Source organism: Budorcas taxicolor, chromosome 19 (genome assembly GCF_023091745.1).
Source record: "Budorcas taxicolor isolate Tak-1 chromosome 19, Takin1.1, whole genome shotgun sequence".
NCBI lineage: Eukaryota > Metazoa > Chordata > Mammalia > Artiodactyla > Bovidae > Budorcas > Budorcas taxicolor.
The window spans coordinates 47,504,727-47,522,897 of record NC_068928.1 but is presented as its reverse complement, the minus strand read 5'-3'; the positions used below and the strand labels follow the sequence as shown (position 1 = coordinate 47,522,897).

The window sequence follows — 18,171 nt, the reverse complement described above, 5'->3', positions numbered from 1 at the left end:
CCTTAAATGCCTTTCTCTATACCCAGAAAACTCCCAACTCAGTCTTCAAAACCCAGTTCAAGCAACTTTGTCTCATGAAGTTTTCTCTGATCCCGTGACTCCCACCCAGGCACAGGTGACCCTCTCCTCCGCAGGGCCACCAGGAACCCTGAATCTGAGTCACTGCACTGGACATGGCCAGTATTTGTTTATATGGATGTCTCCTCCAGTCCCCTGCAAGCAACCTGAAGGTCATGGGCCCCTGGCAGGCAGCAGGTGCCCTGTTTTGTTACAGGTGATGAGTTAGGCCATCAGATAGTGTGATGGGCTGAGGTAGAGTCTAATCCCCTGGCCAGTGTCTCTGGAACATGACCACCATGGCAGAATGGGAAGAACTGAATTTATCACAAGAAGAAATTCAGTCAGTCTATACATGTTCAAGTTTTATTACAAAGTAAGATGGGCAGAAAATACGGTACTTCTTATACAGGAGGCTGAAACAGAATGAAAGGGTGAAAATTAGGTTTAATATACTTAGGAAGCAAGAAATAAAGTCATAGATATAACACTCCACTTTCAGGTGCCTTTGAAGTAGCCTTCAATGGAGATTTACCAGCGTGGTTTCACAGCACAGTGTTAAAAATTTTTTTACAAGCCCTGTGTATAATCAGTCCTGTGAAAATAATGTTTCTTTAAAAAATGGTTACAGTACAGTTCTGTAAGGGGCAGCTTCCTCTCCACCTGACCGTGGGATGCCACAAAACCTATGATACAGAGGAAAAGTTTAAATACATAGCGAGAAATTAAGTTCAGACACACTAGGCTAAAGGGGACAGAAACTGATTGGCTAGAGCTTAACACTTCAAAGAACAAGAAACCTCCATTTTCTACAGAGAGATTTGTACAACCATGCTACAAATTCACGCTCGGGGAGGAAGGCTGGAAGGTCACTGACAGGGGTCATCACATACACAGGAACCACATCAAATGATCCATCTTCGACTCCAGCAAGTCCAAGCTTTAGCTCCAAAAGTTTCATAACACACTGCATTATCAACCCAAGGTGAGAACGTTCTTTTAGAGAGCAGGGATCCCGAGTTCTGATCCCCTGGGTTGTCCTAAAGGCCAGTACGTGGACGTTTTCCAGCTGTTACACAGACTGCTGACATCCCTCCTCTTGAGTTCATACTCTGATTAGCTTATCTGTTTCTGGTTGGAGACACCAGTCCAAGCCTCTCGGGAAGGCACCTGCATGTTTCCATTCTTTAAAAAAAAAAATCACATCCACAAATGAGCCTGAGAGGACCTGGCCCATTCCATGTGGCCATATATTTGACCTTGACCATTAGCAGCAATGACATGGTGGGAAAAGAGGGCAGGGCTATGCAACACTGAGTAGCTGGCCCAGCCAGTGCAGGGACAACCCTTCTTGGAAAGCCTGGCCCAGGGGTCACAGTTGACTGCTCGGCTCAGCTCTCCTCCCAGGGAAAACCCAACTGAAGTGACTAGCATAACCTTCCTTGCTTATCCCGGAGCGCAGACAGGAAAGGGCAGAGTCCGCTCTGGGGCTTCTGCTTTAATGGTCTCCCTTCCCCTAAGCCGGGCAGTCAAAGGAGCTGGCAACAGTGGAGGGAAGATACTAGGCGGGCCTCCCATAGCTGGCAGACTGTGCAGCTCCTACATATGTCGCAGGCTGGGAATTCAAGGCCCAGGCTGCAGCAGGAAGAGAGCTCTACAGGGGCAAGGGGTGGGGAGGTAAGAGGAAGAGAAAGAGAACAGCGGGGTGGGGAGTCAGTATGACCTTGCAACTTCTGCTTCTGCTGTCTACAAACCTACGACCAAGAAGAGGCATGGTCTGGAAGGACTGAAGGGCTCTCAACTCCTGCAGATTTCTGCCACCAAACAACAGCAGGGTTGAAATGCAACAGGAAGGGGTCCCTCTATCACCCTGTCCCCAGCATCACAGACACTGCTGAATGGTCCTGGAAGGTTGACACAGCCCGAGAACAGTCTCACCCCGCGGCCACATGACAGCCTGCCTGCTTCCTCACCTCAGACCTGTACCGCCCTCGAATATTTTCTTCTTCATCATCACTGATTTCCTCCCCCATCCTCAATCTCCTCCTAAAATTTCAGCCACACCTGTCATCAAAAACTTGTTGGGAGTCTCAGTTTTTTTTTCTGTTTCTTCTCAAATCTCAACCAGTACTCTGAGAGTCGATCCTGGTTTTGATAAGAGATTCTCCCCTGATCATCAAACATCTTCTCTCTTCAAGTCCTCATCGTGCGCCTAGTTCCTTCCTGGAAAGAAACACTTCCGACTCTCCTGGGTATAAACACTCATGCTTCCAAAGGACTTTTGCCAGCTCTCTGACGGGGAGCCTGAAGCCTTACACATTCAGCACCTGCCTCCCCGCAGGGAGGACAAGGAAAACAAAGGTGGCTGTGGCTCAGGGGTCCAAGGCCACGTCAAAGGGCGACAGCCGGGAGAGCCAGAGCCAAGAGGCGCCAGCACAGCCTTCCCAGGGCGCTTCTCACCTTCAAGGACAGAGGCAGCGCCTCCCACCTCTTCTCTCCAGCTGGCAATCTGAGAACCTAAACAAATTAAACCAACACTTGCTTTTGAAACTACAGCAGATCTCTGCTTCCAGGAGCGTGGCTGACTAAGAGGCTTTCTAAATCCTGAGACTACAGAAATCCCCTCCTCAGCCCTGAGGCCATCTGGTTCAGGGCATGAAGGGAGGGAGAGGGAGCCTTCAAAATTCTAGCATCCCAGCTACTGCGTGTGTGTGTGCGTGCATGCATGCCCACGTGTGTGCATCTCTCTCCCCCCAGGTGAGCTGCGGAGTCTCACCTGGGCCCAGGTGGGATGTTGGGAGGAAGAGGACCACACCTCAGGGCCTAAGGTGGGTGACAGGGCTGGGAGTCCACAGGGCAAAGGAAAAAAAAAAAAAAATCAAAAGTTGTTGGTTTCCAAGGTAAATAGCAACATTGTCCAAAATATCCTCATTCCTAGTAACTAACTTTTCTCTCCAGGTTGCTTTCAAGTTCCAGGTGACAAATCTCCTCACCACTCAGACCACAAAAGTGCAGATCAGGGAAGGGATCTTAACTCAGAGCTCACTGAGTTAAGCCCTGTCCCCAGAACGACCTCTCCCACTAGACTCCATTTCAAGACCCTTTCCACAGGAAGGAACTGATGGCCTCCCAGAGCCAGCAACATTCAACTTAGCCTTGCTATCCTTGAGGGAAGGACCCTGGAACCATCAGTCACAAGAACAAGCCAAGGAGGGTTCTGACCAAGAACTGGTTCGTGTCACATGTCCAAAAATGACGCACGGCAAAGCTGGCGGTAAACGCAGGATTGGCCAAGTGGACAGCCAGTTGGAGAGCCCCTAAATCAGAAGCAAGAATAAAGGTAGAAGGGGAAATACCCTGACTGAAAAGGAAAAAGAGGCTTTTTCTTTGGGATAAGCCCCCATGTATGAAAGCAAAGAGCTATGACTTTGGGGATACCAATCCATCTGCTTCTGAAAAGGGAGACTCAACCAAGAGACTTTAAGGACCCAGAAACACAAAGCTAGCTGCTTTGTTTCTCAAGAGCAGATGAGAGCCCCTGTGGACAAGATCTTTGGCGCCAAGGCCTGCTACTCTCTACTCCCAGCTGCTCAACTCAGAGGGTCTCAGAAACCTTCGGGCACTTGGCAGAGCGTGGCAAACCAGACTCCCCCCAGACTCTGGGCATGTCCCAAACTCTGCCCGCCCAAGGACTCGCCTACCACCAGAGTCACACACAAGACCCCTCCCTGGAACTCATTCATCTAACGGAAAAGGACACCCACCGCCTCCATGTCCAATACTGCTCAGAACTGAAACTTGGGGCGGGGCGACTGATGGGTTTGTGGGGCTCTGAACTGGCTGGCCCTGGGTCTCTGAAGCTTCTCTTGCTCTCTGGTTAATTGATGGCCTGGGATGACCCCAGCCTGAATCCATCCTCTGCAAGAGCTGACTGTCTCCCACAGCCTAGAGGAGATCTTGTTTGGGATGGACACTCAGACTGGGCACCTGCCAAGGAGGGCTTTCTCTCCTCTCTAGCGGAAGAGTGGCCAACGTACCGCCAGTCACAGTGAACTAAACAGAGATACTGAAGTTCAGCTGATGCATCACACCTGCCTATCGTTCAAGACATGAAAGAGAATGGTTGGGGGCTTATATTTGGAGAGAAAAACAAGACTCTTAAACTGTGGACCGGAAACATGCTCTAAGCTCAGCCTTCCTGCCACCATCCCCTGGGAGTCGGGCACCCCCATTAGCCTGGCTAGCTCAGTAGGTCCTGGGGGGCTGGACAGGCGTATGTACTTGAGGGAGTAAAAGCAGGGGTCACATGTCTGTTCTGGAGCTCAGAATGCCCTCGACAAGAGCCAGGCCAAGGAAAGGTGTGAGGTGGCCGACTTCAGAGCACCGAGGAGGTTTGGGACTCCCAGTCAGTTATGTTCCGCCCTGGCAGTGATTCAAGAAGGCAAACTGCTCGGAGGGTCAGGGGCCTGAGGCCAGATCCAGGCAGGGAGGGAAGAGAGGAAGGTGTCAACAGGGAGGGCGATAAAACCAAGGAAGAGGCCAGGGAGTAAAATTCTTTTCGTTAAAAAATTAGCCCGATAGATTAAAAAATATACAAAGTTGAAATTTGTTAAGAGACACGGATAACATGAAGAAAGACAGTTTCAAACTGGTGTTTGTTCCCAGGAAGTGCTCACATGGACAAGGACCCAGACTGCTGTCTTGGGCAGACAGAGACATCTGCGACAGATGAATACAGACACAGCCGCTGCCCACAGAGCTCATTAACATGACGGCTGACAAACAGATATACAGAAATTTTTAATAGCAGAACCAAAGGAGATGAGGAAAGGAGAGAGAAATCGAAACACTCAGCCCTGGGCTGAGGAGGCGCCACGCGGCGCTGAGTCCGGCACAGTGAGCGGTGGGCGGCTGGCCGGGGACTTTGGAGCAGTTTCTGCTAACAGCGGGTGCAAAGCGATGACAGACGTACTGGCCACCGGAAACGCGCGTCTTCTTACTCTGGGGGTGGGGCAGAGGCGGGAGACACACGAGCCCCTGCCGTGTGGGCACGGCGCCACTGACACTACACTCTGAGTATCTCCAGGCAGTTGTTGTAGCAGATGGCAATCCAGTCAGGCTGGGTCGATGCCCACTGCACGTTGTTGATCTCCCCCTCGGCTGTGTAGGCCAGGATCGGGTCCTCGATGGCCCGGGGCATCTGCTGGATGTCCCAGATGAGGGCCTGATGGTCATCCGCTGGGGGCACAGAGAGCCAGCAGGCAAGTCACCACTCAGGCAGTGAGGGTCATGAGCCCTGCATCAGGGCGGGGGCACACTTTACAAAGACTCACTCACCCAAACCCCATGGAGGGAGGTTTCAATGATGAGGAAATGTTAAGGCAGGTGCCCTGCGCCACAGAGCTCCGCACCAGTGAATGGCAGAGCCCTCCACCTCTGCATCTCAGGGCCCGTTCCCCACAGCAGAGCGGGGATGGCAGAGGGACTCAGAACAACACCTCATCTCCTCTGAGGCGGACATCAGGGAAGAAAGCTGGGATGCGATCCCCCACATGGCATCTTCAGCCACGTAAAGGACCTGAGTCATTAAAGATCCCGCTCTGATGATTCAATTTAATGGGATTTCCCCCCATCCTACGGACATACATGCATCAGCGAGGGCCACAGTGAAGAAGGCAGGCCACAACCTGAGGCTCAGAGGAAGTGGGTGGGCCTGGGCCTCTGGCTGCGCCTCTGGCTGCGCTTCAACAACATGGACAGGCATGAGCAGAGGGCCCCAGGAAGAAAAGCTTCATGCTTCCAAATTCATGCTGAATTGGCCCCAAACCACCAAACTATACTGCTAAGGTGGAAATGGGAAAGGAAGAAGGGAAGATGACTTTCACCCTCCTGTTTCATACACCTCTGCGTTGTTTCAGTGTTGTTTAATTTTTAATACCAGACATTATTTCTATGATAAAAGAACTCTGACGGCCAGCACATTTTTAAGGGGAACTCTTGGGGTCTAGCAGATGGTGAAACGGGAACTACACATCACATGCTGCAGACCCAGTCAGGTTCTGCAGGGCCCATCAAGGTACCCAGAGCTCGGTGCAGGGGCGGGGGGCAGCGGGGCGGAGGTTACAGCCAAGGAGACTGCCCCTCTTCTCATACCCCTGGATGCACGTCCTGTGCAAGCCAGGATTCTGGGGGCACACAGCGGGCAACACAAGCCTGTACCTGTATACGATGTAGACAGTATACAGATTCTCTGGTGTCACTAAGGGTACAAGATCATCTGGGAGTTCAGACTGTTTCAGCTACGCTAGTGTAGGGAGGTTCTCAGTGGCATCACTCTGTGTAAATCAAACCTTCCTTGGGATAGAGTGAGGATTATGATGCTAAGGAGACCAGAAGAAAACCTCCTCCCACCTCCCTTCCCATCACCCGCCTCCAGTAATCCTTCCCATCACCCCCTTCCAGTAATTACCTGCAGTACAGATGTGGCAGGATGAGTGTGGGGCCCACGCAATGCCATTGACGCATGCTCGGTGGTTGTTTAACCTGGCAACAGGCGTGCAGGGAACTCGGACGTCCAGAATCACTACCTGCAGAAAGAACAAGAAACCCCGGTGGGTGACAGAAAAAAAAAAAGATACTACACAAGGGGAGAAAAAAAAAAGTGTACATATAACTTGCTCATCTGTAGACTTAACAGACCCTTAGAGACAGAGGGGTCCCCAAAGCAACTATAAGATTGAGGAAAAAGGAAACAAGGACACGGGCCATTTATAGTCTGTATCACAAGCCACATGGGGCTTCTAGGCTGCAGGGGAGGCGGACGGGCAGGTAACACGAATGTGAATAATCCACCATGAGCCATCAGGTGTACTCAGAATTCTGTGCCTGCTCAGCTGGGAAGATGAGAGACCTCTCCCCTGAACCCCAAAGCAGAATCTGAAAGGTAGTGGCTTCCTCAAAACACAGTTCATCACAGCGTCATGTGCACCCACAACTGACTGCTTCTGTGAAACAACAGGCTACACGGCGGCCATTTCCCCGTCTACTCACTAAGGCTGGAAGACTCTGCCCAGACAACAGAGGGAAAAGTGCCTGTTTGTCTACTTGGCACCAGAAGCATGAATGATTTGGCTGACTTTTTAGATACTGCTTTGCTTGGCTCTGAGTCCAGCTCTCTACGTATTACAAGTTCTCGACACACGGCCCTTACTCTAGGCCAGGTTTTCTCAGTTTCGGCACTCCTGACATTGGGGTGGGGTAACGCTGTGCCGTGTGTTATGGGGAGTGGTCCTGGGCACCACAGGCCCCCAACTCCCAGACACTAGGAGTGCCACCCCTTCTTGTACCCCCCACCCCCTCCGAAGTTGGGACAATCCAAAACGGCTCCAGGTGGATCCAAAAATCCTCTGGGGAGAAAACTGCCATCAGCTGAGAACCGCTCTCCTGGATCCACTAAGCCGGGCTGGAGAAGAGTGGCAGGGCCTAGGTTAGCCCGAAGTGGGGTTCTCACCTCCATTCCATCCATAGCCATAGTGGCCAAGTAGTTGGGGTCCTGCTTGTTCCAGCAGAGGCGCAGCAGTGGGTGATGCTGTGGGTCTTCGTAAATGATGGTGCTGTGTTCTAGGTGACGGAGGTCAAACATCCGCACCGAGCCATCAGCACCCACAGAGGCGAACATGTCCCTGCCACCCCCTGCCCGGCTAAACGCAATGTCGTAGACCTGTTGGTGAGTAAGAAGCAACTGTCAGATTCAGGTCAGTTACCTCCTTTTCATGTCACAGGGAAACCTACTGTCCCCTGGTTCATCTAAACCCCTGCTCATGACTTGGAAGGAGGTAAATAAAGCCACACCGCGCCTGCGAGGACTGGAAACTGAGGGTGCTAACACCAACGATTTCCCAAAGAGTGATGACCATCCTACGGTGGAAGCCGGTAGGCTTCCTCTCACTTGCTGCCTTCCAAGTATTCTTTCTCCACCTTCCGCGGTAACACAGCACACACCCTGCTGACCAACAGAGCACAGATAACTCAGCAAGTATTCTATCCGGTCGGCTTGGACAGGCTCAATAAAGCCAGAACCAGTGGCTGTCTCCTGCCACTCTGTTACGAGATTTGAGACATTTATTTCCTGGCCCTCGTGGCTTTCATCTATGTACAATCAGAGCAGATCCATGACCACAGGAAGGCTGAGGTCATCGACTGGAGAGGCAGAAGTGGCCCTCCTCTGACCACAGTTCTGCTGTGAAACCTGGACCTGAGACCCATGTGCAAGAAAGAGGTAAGAGCCGCTCTGAATCATGGGAGGCTCGGGTATTCCTTTATTTACAAAGAGGGTTAATATTGCTCTCCTAGGAAATGCTATTTCTCCTAGTTGGTTTGTGTTCATAAGTATAACAACTTAGGTTTTGAATTATTTTCTTCTGCATTTATTCAGTTCAGTTCAGTTCAGTTCAGTCACTCAGTTGTGTCCGATTCTTTGCGACCCCATGAACCGCAGCACACCAGGCCTCCCTGTCCATCACCAACTCCCGGAGTTCACTCAGACTCGCGTCCATCGAGTCAGTGATGCCATCCAGCCATCTCATCCTCTGTCATCCCCTTCTCCTCCTGCCCCCAATCCCTCCCAGCATCAGAGTCTTTTCCAATGAGTCAACTCTTCGCATGCATTTATTACCTGCTGCAAACTTTGTATTGCACTAATGTCTATGAGAAAACAGGCAGAGAGCAACAGAGGGCTTCAGAGAAAGAAAGGGACAAAGAGAGACCGACAAAGCCAGAGCCAGACAAGTGGAGAGAGAGAAAAAGAAAAACAAAATGTTGAACAAAGAAAAACAAAAATGCCAAACAAAACCCATCTCCTGGGGTCAAGGACCATAAGAGCTGACTTCTGGGGAGACATGAGTGGAACCTGTCCCTCACACTGTGACTCCAGCCTTCCTCAGGTTCTACCTTCTGGGGGACACTGACTAACAAGCATCTGTTTCTAATCAACATCATAAATTGCCCTTCCTCTGGCTGACAATGAAGAAATTGCACTTCTCTCTCTATGGTGGGAACGAGGAGTGGTTCAGCAGGAAACTAGGCTGGCCATTCCAAGACCCGACAGACCTAGGCACTGGCCGGCACTGGCCAGTTGCATCAGGGCTGGGGCGTGTTTATCCACACGTGCACCCACAGCTGGCGCTCTGACTCCCAGGCACAGGGACACCACGGCAGCATCACTAAGCAATAAGGTGCCCACGGGCAGTACAGCCAAGCGTGTAAAGCCACTCTGACTGCTCCTTCCTCTGTGTTCCACCCACATATTTCATCAGAAGCCAAGAGCGGGTGACAACTCCCAGACACACGCTACCCTCCTCTGCACCAACCCACCAGCAGCAATGAGAACCTCCGAGCAAGTCTGTACTTCAACAGAGATGCGGATGGAGAAAAATCAAAGGTGCTGGGAGGTGTCATGTTTCTCTCCGGACAATCACCCTGAGGTTCATTTCTTTGAGGCCAGGGTGTTGGTTCAGGGCCTGCTGGCTGTTAAACTCGCTGTTCTTCTTGCCCAGACGACCTCACTGCGGCCAGTGTGGCTCCTCAGCTTTACCATCATCTTTACCATCATCTGGCATCTTTAGCATCATCTGGCACCCCACTCCAGTACTCTTGCCTGGAAAATCCATGGATGGAGGAGCCTGGTGGGCTGCAGTCCATGGGTTTGCTAAGAGTCGGACACGACTGAGCGACTTCACTTTCACTTTTCACTTTCATGCACTGGAGAAGGAAATGGCAACCCACTCCAGTGTTCTTGCCTGGAGAATCCCAGGGACAGGGGAGCCTGGTGGGCTGCCGTCTCTGGGGTCGCACATAGTCGGACACGACTGACGCGACTTAGCAGCAGCAGCAGCAGCAGCAGCTGTGTGAGCCATCTCCTCATTAAATCCCCTCAGGTTAAACATGCGGAGTAGCTCTAGTTTTCCGGGTTGGACCCTGACAGAGAACGACAGGCTAAGTGTCACAGAACCAAAATGTAGCAACTTGCTCCACTGGGTGCCAGGACACCCTTCCTGGCGTTCCCGGCAGGTCAAGCTCTCTTCCTCTGCCCCTTGTTTCACGGTGACCCAGTCAAGCAGACTTTAACAGATCTCGGCGCTGGGAGCAGAGAAAGCTGAAGGACGACCTCTCACTAAGAATGATAATCTGGTCACCAACTTCTGTGGACAACCTCACAGCTCTCACCTAATGTCTAGGCATCCTTTTAATCGGTACAGACATTAACACTCCTCACTGCACAGGAGTTGGACAGAAAAGGAAACACTACCCACAGGAGACATCCTGTGATTTCCCTGGTGGAGGACCAGCACGTGGTGGCTCTGGGAGTTAAAAGATTATGACCATTTTACAAAATCACTCAGAAGAAGGCTCTGTAAATACAATTAGAGCCCGCTCCCTTCAGCTCTTCCAATACACATCACCATCAAAGTTAACCATATTCAATTCCAAATAGTATTACACATATAAGTATTAAGTGAACATACTAGAAATTCATAAAACAAGTTTACAAAAGAGTTAATCAATTAGTTTTGTCTGCCAGGAAATTTCCCCTCTTCTTGCCTTCCTGCTCCCAAAAAAGTAAACATATTTCAAGGTGAGTGTTACCCTTAAATTATAAGATTATTTTTTTAATCACATCAGGTCCAAGTTTGCCTCTAAGAGAGTCTGTTATTAAAAACCAGCAATCTCTGGCACAAAAAGAAGAACAACAGACTACAGAATAAGTTGTTTATATGAACATATATTGTTTTCCACTGTTTTGACACACTACTGCTCTCAATTTAGATGAGAAGACATCAGCATTATATAATGATCTTCCAAGTCACTTGAAAAAAAGGAAGACAACGGTCTGACCTCACACTAAGGCAGAGAAAGCACCTGCAGGGCAGCATCAGTACCTCTTTGTCATGGGCGATGAGCTGGGTCTTCACGTGGCCAGACACGAGATTCACTCGCCCCAACACCTGCCCGGTCTCCAGCCCCCAGATGGTACACGTAGTGTCGATGCTAGAGGTGCCTGCAAACAACCAGTGTGGGTCAGCGGCTGCCAGGGTTGAGGTCCCACGCCAGCCCCTCTCCTTGTGCTTGTTCATGTGTTGAGCCCAGGAGACATGTAGCAAGCACTTCTTGAGTACAGGGAGGCAACCAGGAGAACCCAAGCATCATGTACTCAATCCTCACCCAGGGCCTTAGCCTCTGCCTGGAGAGATGAGACTTGCACATGTGGGAAGCTCGACTCCACAGGAGGAATTAATAACCACATTCCTTATCTGGCCTCTTTCCCACTCAGCCCTGTTTTAGGAGGCTGCACATACCTCAAGGCCCAGTGAGACAGCTCAGAACACGTATCTCTGCTTCTTTATACCAGGATACCCCCTCCCTGGCTCCTTACCTAAAAGATAAGGATCCACCTCATTCCAGTCAAAGGAAGTCAGAGGAGCACAGAAATCCGAGTTCTTGTTATTGTTCAGCAAACATTCCAACCTGGTCTCTGTTTCGCCAACCTGAAGGAACAATAATTTTTACAAACTCAGCCAGTCTTAGCTTCACAAAAAATCTTCCAAGCCTCTTTCAGATGATACCTTAGTAAATGTAAGACGTGTGGAGACAGTTTTATCATGAAGAATACTACAGCCCAGAGGAATGACTTGAATGCTACTTCTTTCCAAGCTTTCTCCTCCGCCCAGCTGTTTTCCAAATTTCTACCCCCAAATCCTTCTAAGGCAAGAGGTCTTTTCATCCTGCCCAAATCAGTGTCTGTACCCGCCTGGCCAGGTGCTACACCTCCAGTTATAGGAGAGCTGCGGGGACGGCTCAGCTGAGGGGAGGCGAGGCCCACCGGCCACTCCCACGCTACAACAGAAGCAGTGGCCTGGGATTTCGTTCAATGTACTCAAAAATAGCCTGGCTGTGAGCAGAATGAGAGGCCACTGGTGTCCCCACCCCACAGAAGGCTCTCGACTTTAAATCACGTTCACCTAGCCCTGAGTTTCCAGGGCTGACTGCAGCCGGACTTCAAGGAAATCTGGGCCAGACTGAGCAGGACGTCTGCTGAGCCCAACAAGCTCCGTCCACACCCGCTGCCACCTGCTTCTCCTGGCTGCAGTGGCCTGGCCGCCAGCCCCAGCCTGCACTCTGTGAGTCCACAGCTGCCACCAGTGGCCAGTCGAGCGCCCGCTCACCCTCCACACGCGGAGATAGTCGCCGCTCGTCGCCAGCAGGTCTGGATACACGCCTTTCGTGTCAGGGATCCACATGAGCTTGGTGGTGGGGTACGGGTGGTCGAAGGTGTTCCGGCAGATAAACTCTGAACTCTCTTCGTCTAAACCCACGAGCTGAACCTATAACACCACAAAATGGAGCCACGTAAACTTTGGTTTCTCAGTTATCAAGTACTCCAGAGCCCGTCAGCAGTCCTAACACTGTACCACCCTTCACTGCAGAGTCAAGAACAACTGGGTAGGGGGCATCTAGTCCAGCCAACCCACTGCTCAGACAAGGAAACCCAGCCTCAGAGGGACCAAGTCACAGTGAAGACCGCAGAGCTAGTAAGGGGCAGAGACCAAATTTGAAGACAGGCTTCCTGAATCCAACTCTCTGCACTCTTGATTCAACCACAGAGCTGCCATTATCTGCCCAGCTGCTTACACTTTTCTCCTGCAGCCCAAGGCCCTTGACGACATGCAGCCGTGGTTTTAGTGACTCCTTGACTAGAAGTGCCATGGGCATTTAGTGCCATCCAACAAAGTAATGTCTCACCTAAAATAAGGCAATCGTGGGACTTCCCTGGTCATTGTCCAGTGGTTAAGAATCCACCTGGCAATGCAGGGATGCAGGTTTGATTCCTGGTCCCAGAACAAGATCCAAGATCTTTTGTCTCAAGATACCAGTATCTTCCTATCTTTTTTTTTTTTTAAACGATATTATTTAGGTTCAATTGCATACAATAAAATTTACTCACTTTAGCTGTATACTTCCATGAGTTGGAATGTATACATTTGCAAATGTATAGAGCTGTATAACCTCCCACAACAATTAAGATATAAACTATTTTGGGAATTTCCTGGCAGTTTAGCGGTTGGCACTCTGAGCTCTCACTGCTGGGGGCCTGGGTTCGATCCTTGACTAGATAACTAGGTTCTCACAAGGCATGCAGCAGGGCAAAAAAAAAACACACAGGAAAACATAGACTATTTCCATCCTCCCCACAGGTTTTCCTGGGGTCCTCTGCAGTCAGTCCACACCCACTGAGCCTCACTGGCTATGGGTCCGCCTGTAACATCACACAGATGGATTCGTGGAGCTGAGTCTTTGGGGACTGGCCACCTTCTGCAGGGTGCTCTTGAGATTCTGCCATGTTTTTATCACTGACTAATACTGCAGTATATGGATTTTGTTTATCCACATTTATCCATTTACCAGATGATGAACTCTTGGGTTACTTCCAGTTTAAAGCCATTAGAAATACTGCTGCTTTGAACATTTATGTGTAAAAAAAATTTTTTTAATGCTTTTTTTTTTTTTGGCCCCACGATATGGCACGCGGGATTTCTGTTCCCCAACCAGGGATTGAACCTGTGCACCCTGTATTGAGGCACAGAGTCTTAACCCCTGGACTGCCAGCGATGGCCCTGTTTTTGTTTTAATTGACAAGCCTTCCTTTTTCTTGGTTAAACAACTAAGGGTGAAATTCTGGGGTCATATTGTGAGCATATGTTTAACTCTATTTTGGAAAAATAATAAACAGCCAGTGTCTAAAGTGGCAGTGTCATTTTGCATTCTCACTAACAGTGTATGAGTTTCACATATATTTGTCAGCACTTGGTATTGCCAGCTTTTTAAGTCATTCTAATAGGCATGAAGTAGTATTTTAATTTGCATTGCTCTAATAACTAGCCGAGAGGAGCTACCCTGGGCCGGAGGTCAGGGGCAGTGGCCGAGAGGAGCTACCCTGCGTCTGAGGTAAGGAGCAGCGGCTGCGCTTTACTGGAGCAGCCGTGAAGAGAGACCCCAAGTCCAAGGTAAGTGAAACCCCGTCCAAGGTAGATGAAAACCAAGTAAGATGGTAGGCACTGAGAGAGGGGATCAGAAGGCAGACTGAAACTACAATCACAGACAACTAGCCAATCTGATCACGTGGACCACAGCCTTGTCTAACTCAGTGAAACTAAGCCATGCCATATGGGGCCACCCAAGACGGATCGGTCATGGTGGAGAGGTCCGACAGAATGTGGTCCACTGGAGAAGGGAATGGCAAACCACTTCAGTATTCTTGCCTTGAGAACCCCATGAACAGTATGAAAAGGCAAAAAGATAGGGTACTGAAAGATGAACTCCCCAGGTCGGTAGGTGCCCAATATGCTACTGAAGATCAGTGGAGAAATAACTCCAGAAAGAATGAAGGGATGGAGCCAAAGCAAAAACAACACCCAGTTGGGAATGGGACTGGTGATAGAAGCAAGGTTCGATGCTGTAAAGAGCAATCTTGCATAGGAACCTGGAATGTTAGGTCCATGAATCAAGGCAAACTGGAAGTGGTCGAACAGGAGATGACAAGAGTGAACACTGACATTCTAGGATGTCTGGATGGACTGGAATGGATGAATTTAACTCAGATTACCAAATATCTACTACTGTGGGAAGGAATCCCTTAGAAGAAGTGGAGTAGACATCATAGTCAACAAAAGAGTCCAAAATGCAGTACTTGGATGCAATCTCAAAAACGACAGAATGATCTATGTTCATTTCCAAGGCAAACCATTCAAATATCACGGTAATCCAAGTCTATGCCCCGACTAGTAATGCTGAAGAAGCTGAAGTTGAACAGTTCTATGAAGACCTACAAGACCTTCTAGAACTAACACCCAAAAAAGATGTCCTTTTCATTATAGGGGACTGGAAAGCAAAAGTAGGAAGTCAAAAAACACTTGGAGTAATAGGCAAATTTGGCCTTGCAGTATAGAATGAAGCAGGCCAAAGGCTAATAGACTTCTGCCAATAGAATGCACTGGTCATAGCAAACACCCTCTTCCAACAACACAAAAGAAGACTCTACAGATGGACATCACCAGATAGTCGACACCGAAATCAGACTGATTATATTTTTTGCAGCCAAAGATGGAGAAGCTCTATACAGTCAACAAAAACAAGACCGGGCACTGACTGTGGCTCAGATCATGAAATCTTTATTGACAAATTCAGACTGAAATTGAAGAAAGTGGAGAAAACCACTAGACCTTTCAGGTATGACCTAAATCAAATCCCTTATGATTATACAGTGGAAGTGAGAAATAGATTTAAGGGACTAGATCTGATAGAGTGCCTGATGAACTATAGATGGAGGTTCCTGACATTGTACAGGAGACAGGAATCAAGACCATCCCCAAGAAAAAGAAATGCAAAAAAGCAAAACTGCTGTCTGAGGAGGCCTTACAAATAGCTGTGAAAAGAAGGGAAGTGAAAAGCAAAGGAGAAAAGGAAAGATTTGAATGCAGAGTTTCAAAGAATAGCAAGGAGAGATAAGAAAGCCTTCCTCAGTGATCAATGCAAAGAAATAGAGGAAAACAATAGAATGGGAAAGACTAGAGATCTCTTCAAGAAAATTAGAGATACCAAGGGAACATTTCATGCAAAGATGGGCTCAATAAAGGACAGAAATGATAGGGACCTAACAGAAGCAGAAGATATTAAGAAGAGGTGGCAAGAATACACAGAAGAACTGTACAAAAAAGATCTTCACGACCCAGATAATCACAACGATGTGATCACTCACCTAGAACCAGACATTCTGGAATGTGAAGTCAAGTGGGCCTTAGGAAGCATCACTATGAACAAAGCTAGTGGAGGTGATGGAATTCCAGTTGAGCTCTTTCAAATCCTGAAAGACGATGCTATGAAAGTGCTGCACTCTATATGCCAGCAAATTTGGAAAACTCAGCAGTGGCCACAGGACTGGAAAAGGTCAGTTTTCATTCCAATCCCAAAGAAAGGCAATGCCAAAGAATGCTCAAACTACCACACAATTGCACTCATCTCACACACTAGTAAAGGAATGCTTAAAATTCTCCAAGCCAGGCTTCAGCAATACATGAACCGTGAACTTCCAAATGTTCAAGCTGGTTTTAGAAAAGGCAGAGGAACCAGAGATCAAATTACCAACATCCACTGGATCATCAAAAAAGCAAGAGAGTTCCAGAAAAACATCTATTTCTGCTTTATTGACTATGCCAAAGCTTTTGACTGTGTGGATCACAAGAAACTGTGGAAAATTCTGAAATATATGGGAATACCAGACCACCTGAATGCCTCTTGAGAAACCGATATGCAGTTCAGAAAGCAACAGTTAGAACTGGACATGGAACAACAGACTGGTTCCAAATATGAAAAGGAGTACGTCAAGGCTGTATATTGTCACACTGCTTATTTAACTTATATGCAGAGTACATCATGAGAAACGCTGGACTGGAAGAAGCACAAGCTGGAATCAAGATTGCTGGGAGAAATATCAATAACCTCAGATATGCAGATGACACCCACCCTTATGGCAGAAAGTGAAGAAGAACTAAAGAGACTCTTGATGAAAGTGGAAGAGGAGAATGAAAAAGTTGGCTTAAAGTTCAAGATTCAGAAAACAAAGATCATGGCATCCGGTCCCATCACTTCATGGCAAATAGATGGGTAAACAGTGGACACAGTGGCTGACTTTATTTTTCTGGGCTCCAAATCACTGCAGATAGTGATTGCAGCCATGAAATTAAAAGATACTTACTCCTTGGAAGGAAAGTTATGACCAACCTAGACAGCTTATTAAAAAGCAGAGATGTTACTTTGGCAACAAAGGTCCATCTAGTCAAGGCTATGGTTTTTCTAGTGGTCATATATGGATGTGAGAGTTGAACTATAAAGAAAGCTGAGTGCCGAAGAATTGATGCTTTTGAACTATGGTGTTGGAGAAGACTCTTGAGAGTCCCTTGGACTGCAAGGAGATCCAACCAGTTCATCCTAAAGGAGATCAGTCCTGGGTGTTCATTGGAAGGACTGATGTAGCTGAAACTCCAATATTTTGTCCACCTGATGCAAAGAGCTGACTCATTTGAAAAGACCCTGAAGCTGGGAAAGATTGAGGGCAGGAGGAGAAGGGGACGACAGAGGATGAGATGGTTGGATGGCATCACCGACTCAATGGACACAGGTTTTGGTGGACTCTGGGAGTTGGTGATGGACAGGGAGGCCTGGCGTGCTGCGGTTCATGGGGTCGCAAAGAGTCAGACACGACTGAGCAACTGAATTGAACTGAACTGAATAACTAATGATACTGAGCATCTTTTCATCCACTTGTTTGCCATGCATATTTATTCTTTCTTTTTGTCCTTTCAAAAAACACATTTGGGGGGGGGGGGGGCGCCCTGCCACATGCAGGATCTTATTACCCTGGCCAGGGATCAAACTCGTGCCATCTGTACTGGAAACTCAGGGTCTTAACCACTGCACCACCAGGAAGTCCCCTCCAAAACTTTGTAATTTTAGATTCACAGAAAAGCTGGGCAGAGAAAGGTCACTCTTTGTGTTGTACAACTTCTAGGTTTTGACAAATATAAAATGACATGTATCCACACTGTACAGTATCATATAGAATGTTTCCTTCACTTCATTTTTTACTAGGTTGTTTTGTTTACTGAGCTTGGGGAGTTCTTTGTATGGTCTGGATACAAGTCCTTGGTTTTATATTTTGCAAATATGTTCTCATAGTCTATGGTTGTTCCATCATTTTCTTTCAGTATTTACTGAAGAATAGAAATGTTAAATTTTGATATTAGTTTATCATTTCTCTTCTTTTACAGTTCATGCTCGTGTCCGAGCTAAGAAATTTTTGCCCAACTCCTGCTCATAAATATTTTCTCCTGTGTTTTCCTCTTCCTTTATCCTGTGAATTACCTTGGCCTCCTCGTTGAGAATCCACTGCACATGTATTTAAGCATCTATTTCTGGACTCTATTCAGTCCCATTGATGTATATGCCTGTCCACTGACCAGGACCACAGCTTCCTGGCTACACACCAGCTTCCTAGTGAAGCCC

General features: G+C 48.4%; 1 protein-coding gene across 2 annotated transcripts in view; it reads right to left on the bottom strand.

The window, feature by feature from the left end:
• Nucleotides 1-398: 398 nt before the first annotated feature.
• The window catches only part of DCAF7 (DDB1 and CUL4 associated factor 7), a 30,697-nt gene continuing 12,924 nt past the window's right edge, over nucleotides 399-18,171 (bottom strand). The window contains exons 2-8 of one of the 2 annotated variants that reach the window (XR_008201000.1): nucleotides 12,279-12,437; nucleotides 11,489-11,600; nucleotides 10,995-11,113; nucleotides 7,568-7,777; nucleotides 6,527-6,644; nucleotides 5,058-5,295; nucleotides 399-473 (exon numbers count right to left, since the gene is read on the bottom strand). Coding sequence is in view for 1 of the 2 variants with exons in the window: in XM_052657236.1 (XP_052513196.1) it covers nucleotides 5,123-5,295; nucleotides 6,527-6,644; nucleotides 7,568-7,777; nucleotides 10,995-11,113; nucleotides 11,489-11,600; nucleotides 12,279-12,437 (891 nt within the window). In the remaining variant the exon portion in view is untranslated. The other variant, XM_052657236.1, reaches the window with a different exon arrangement.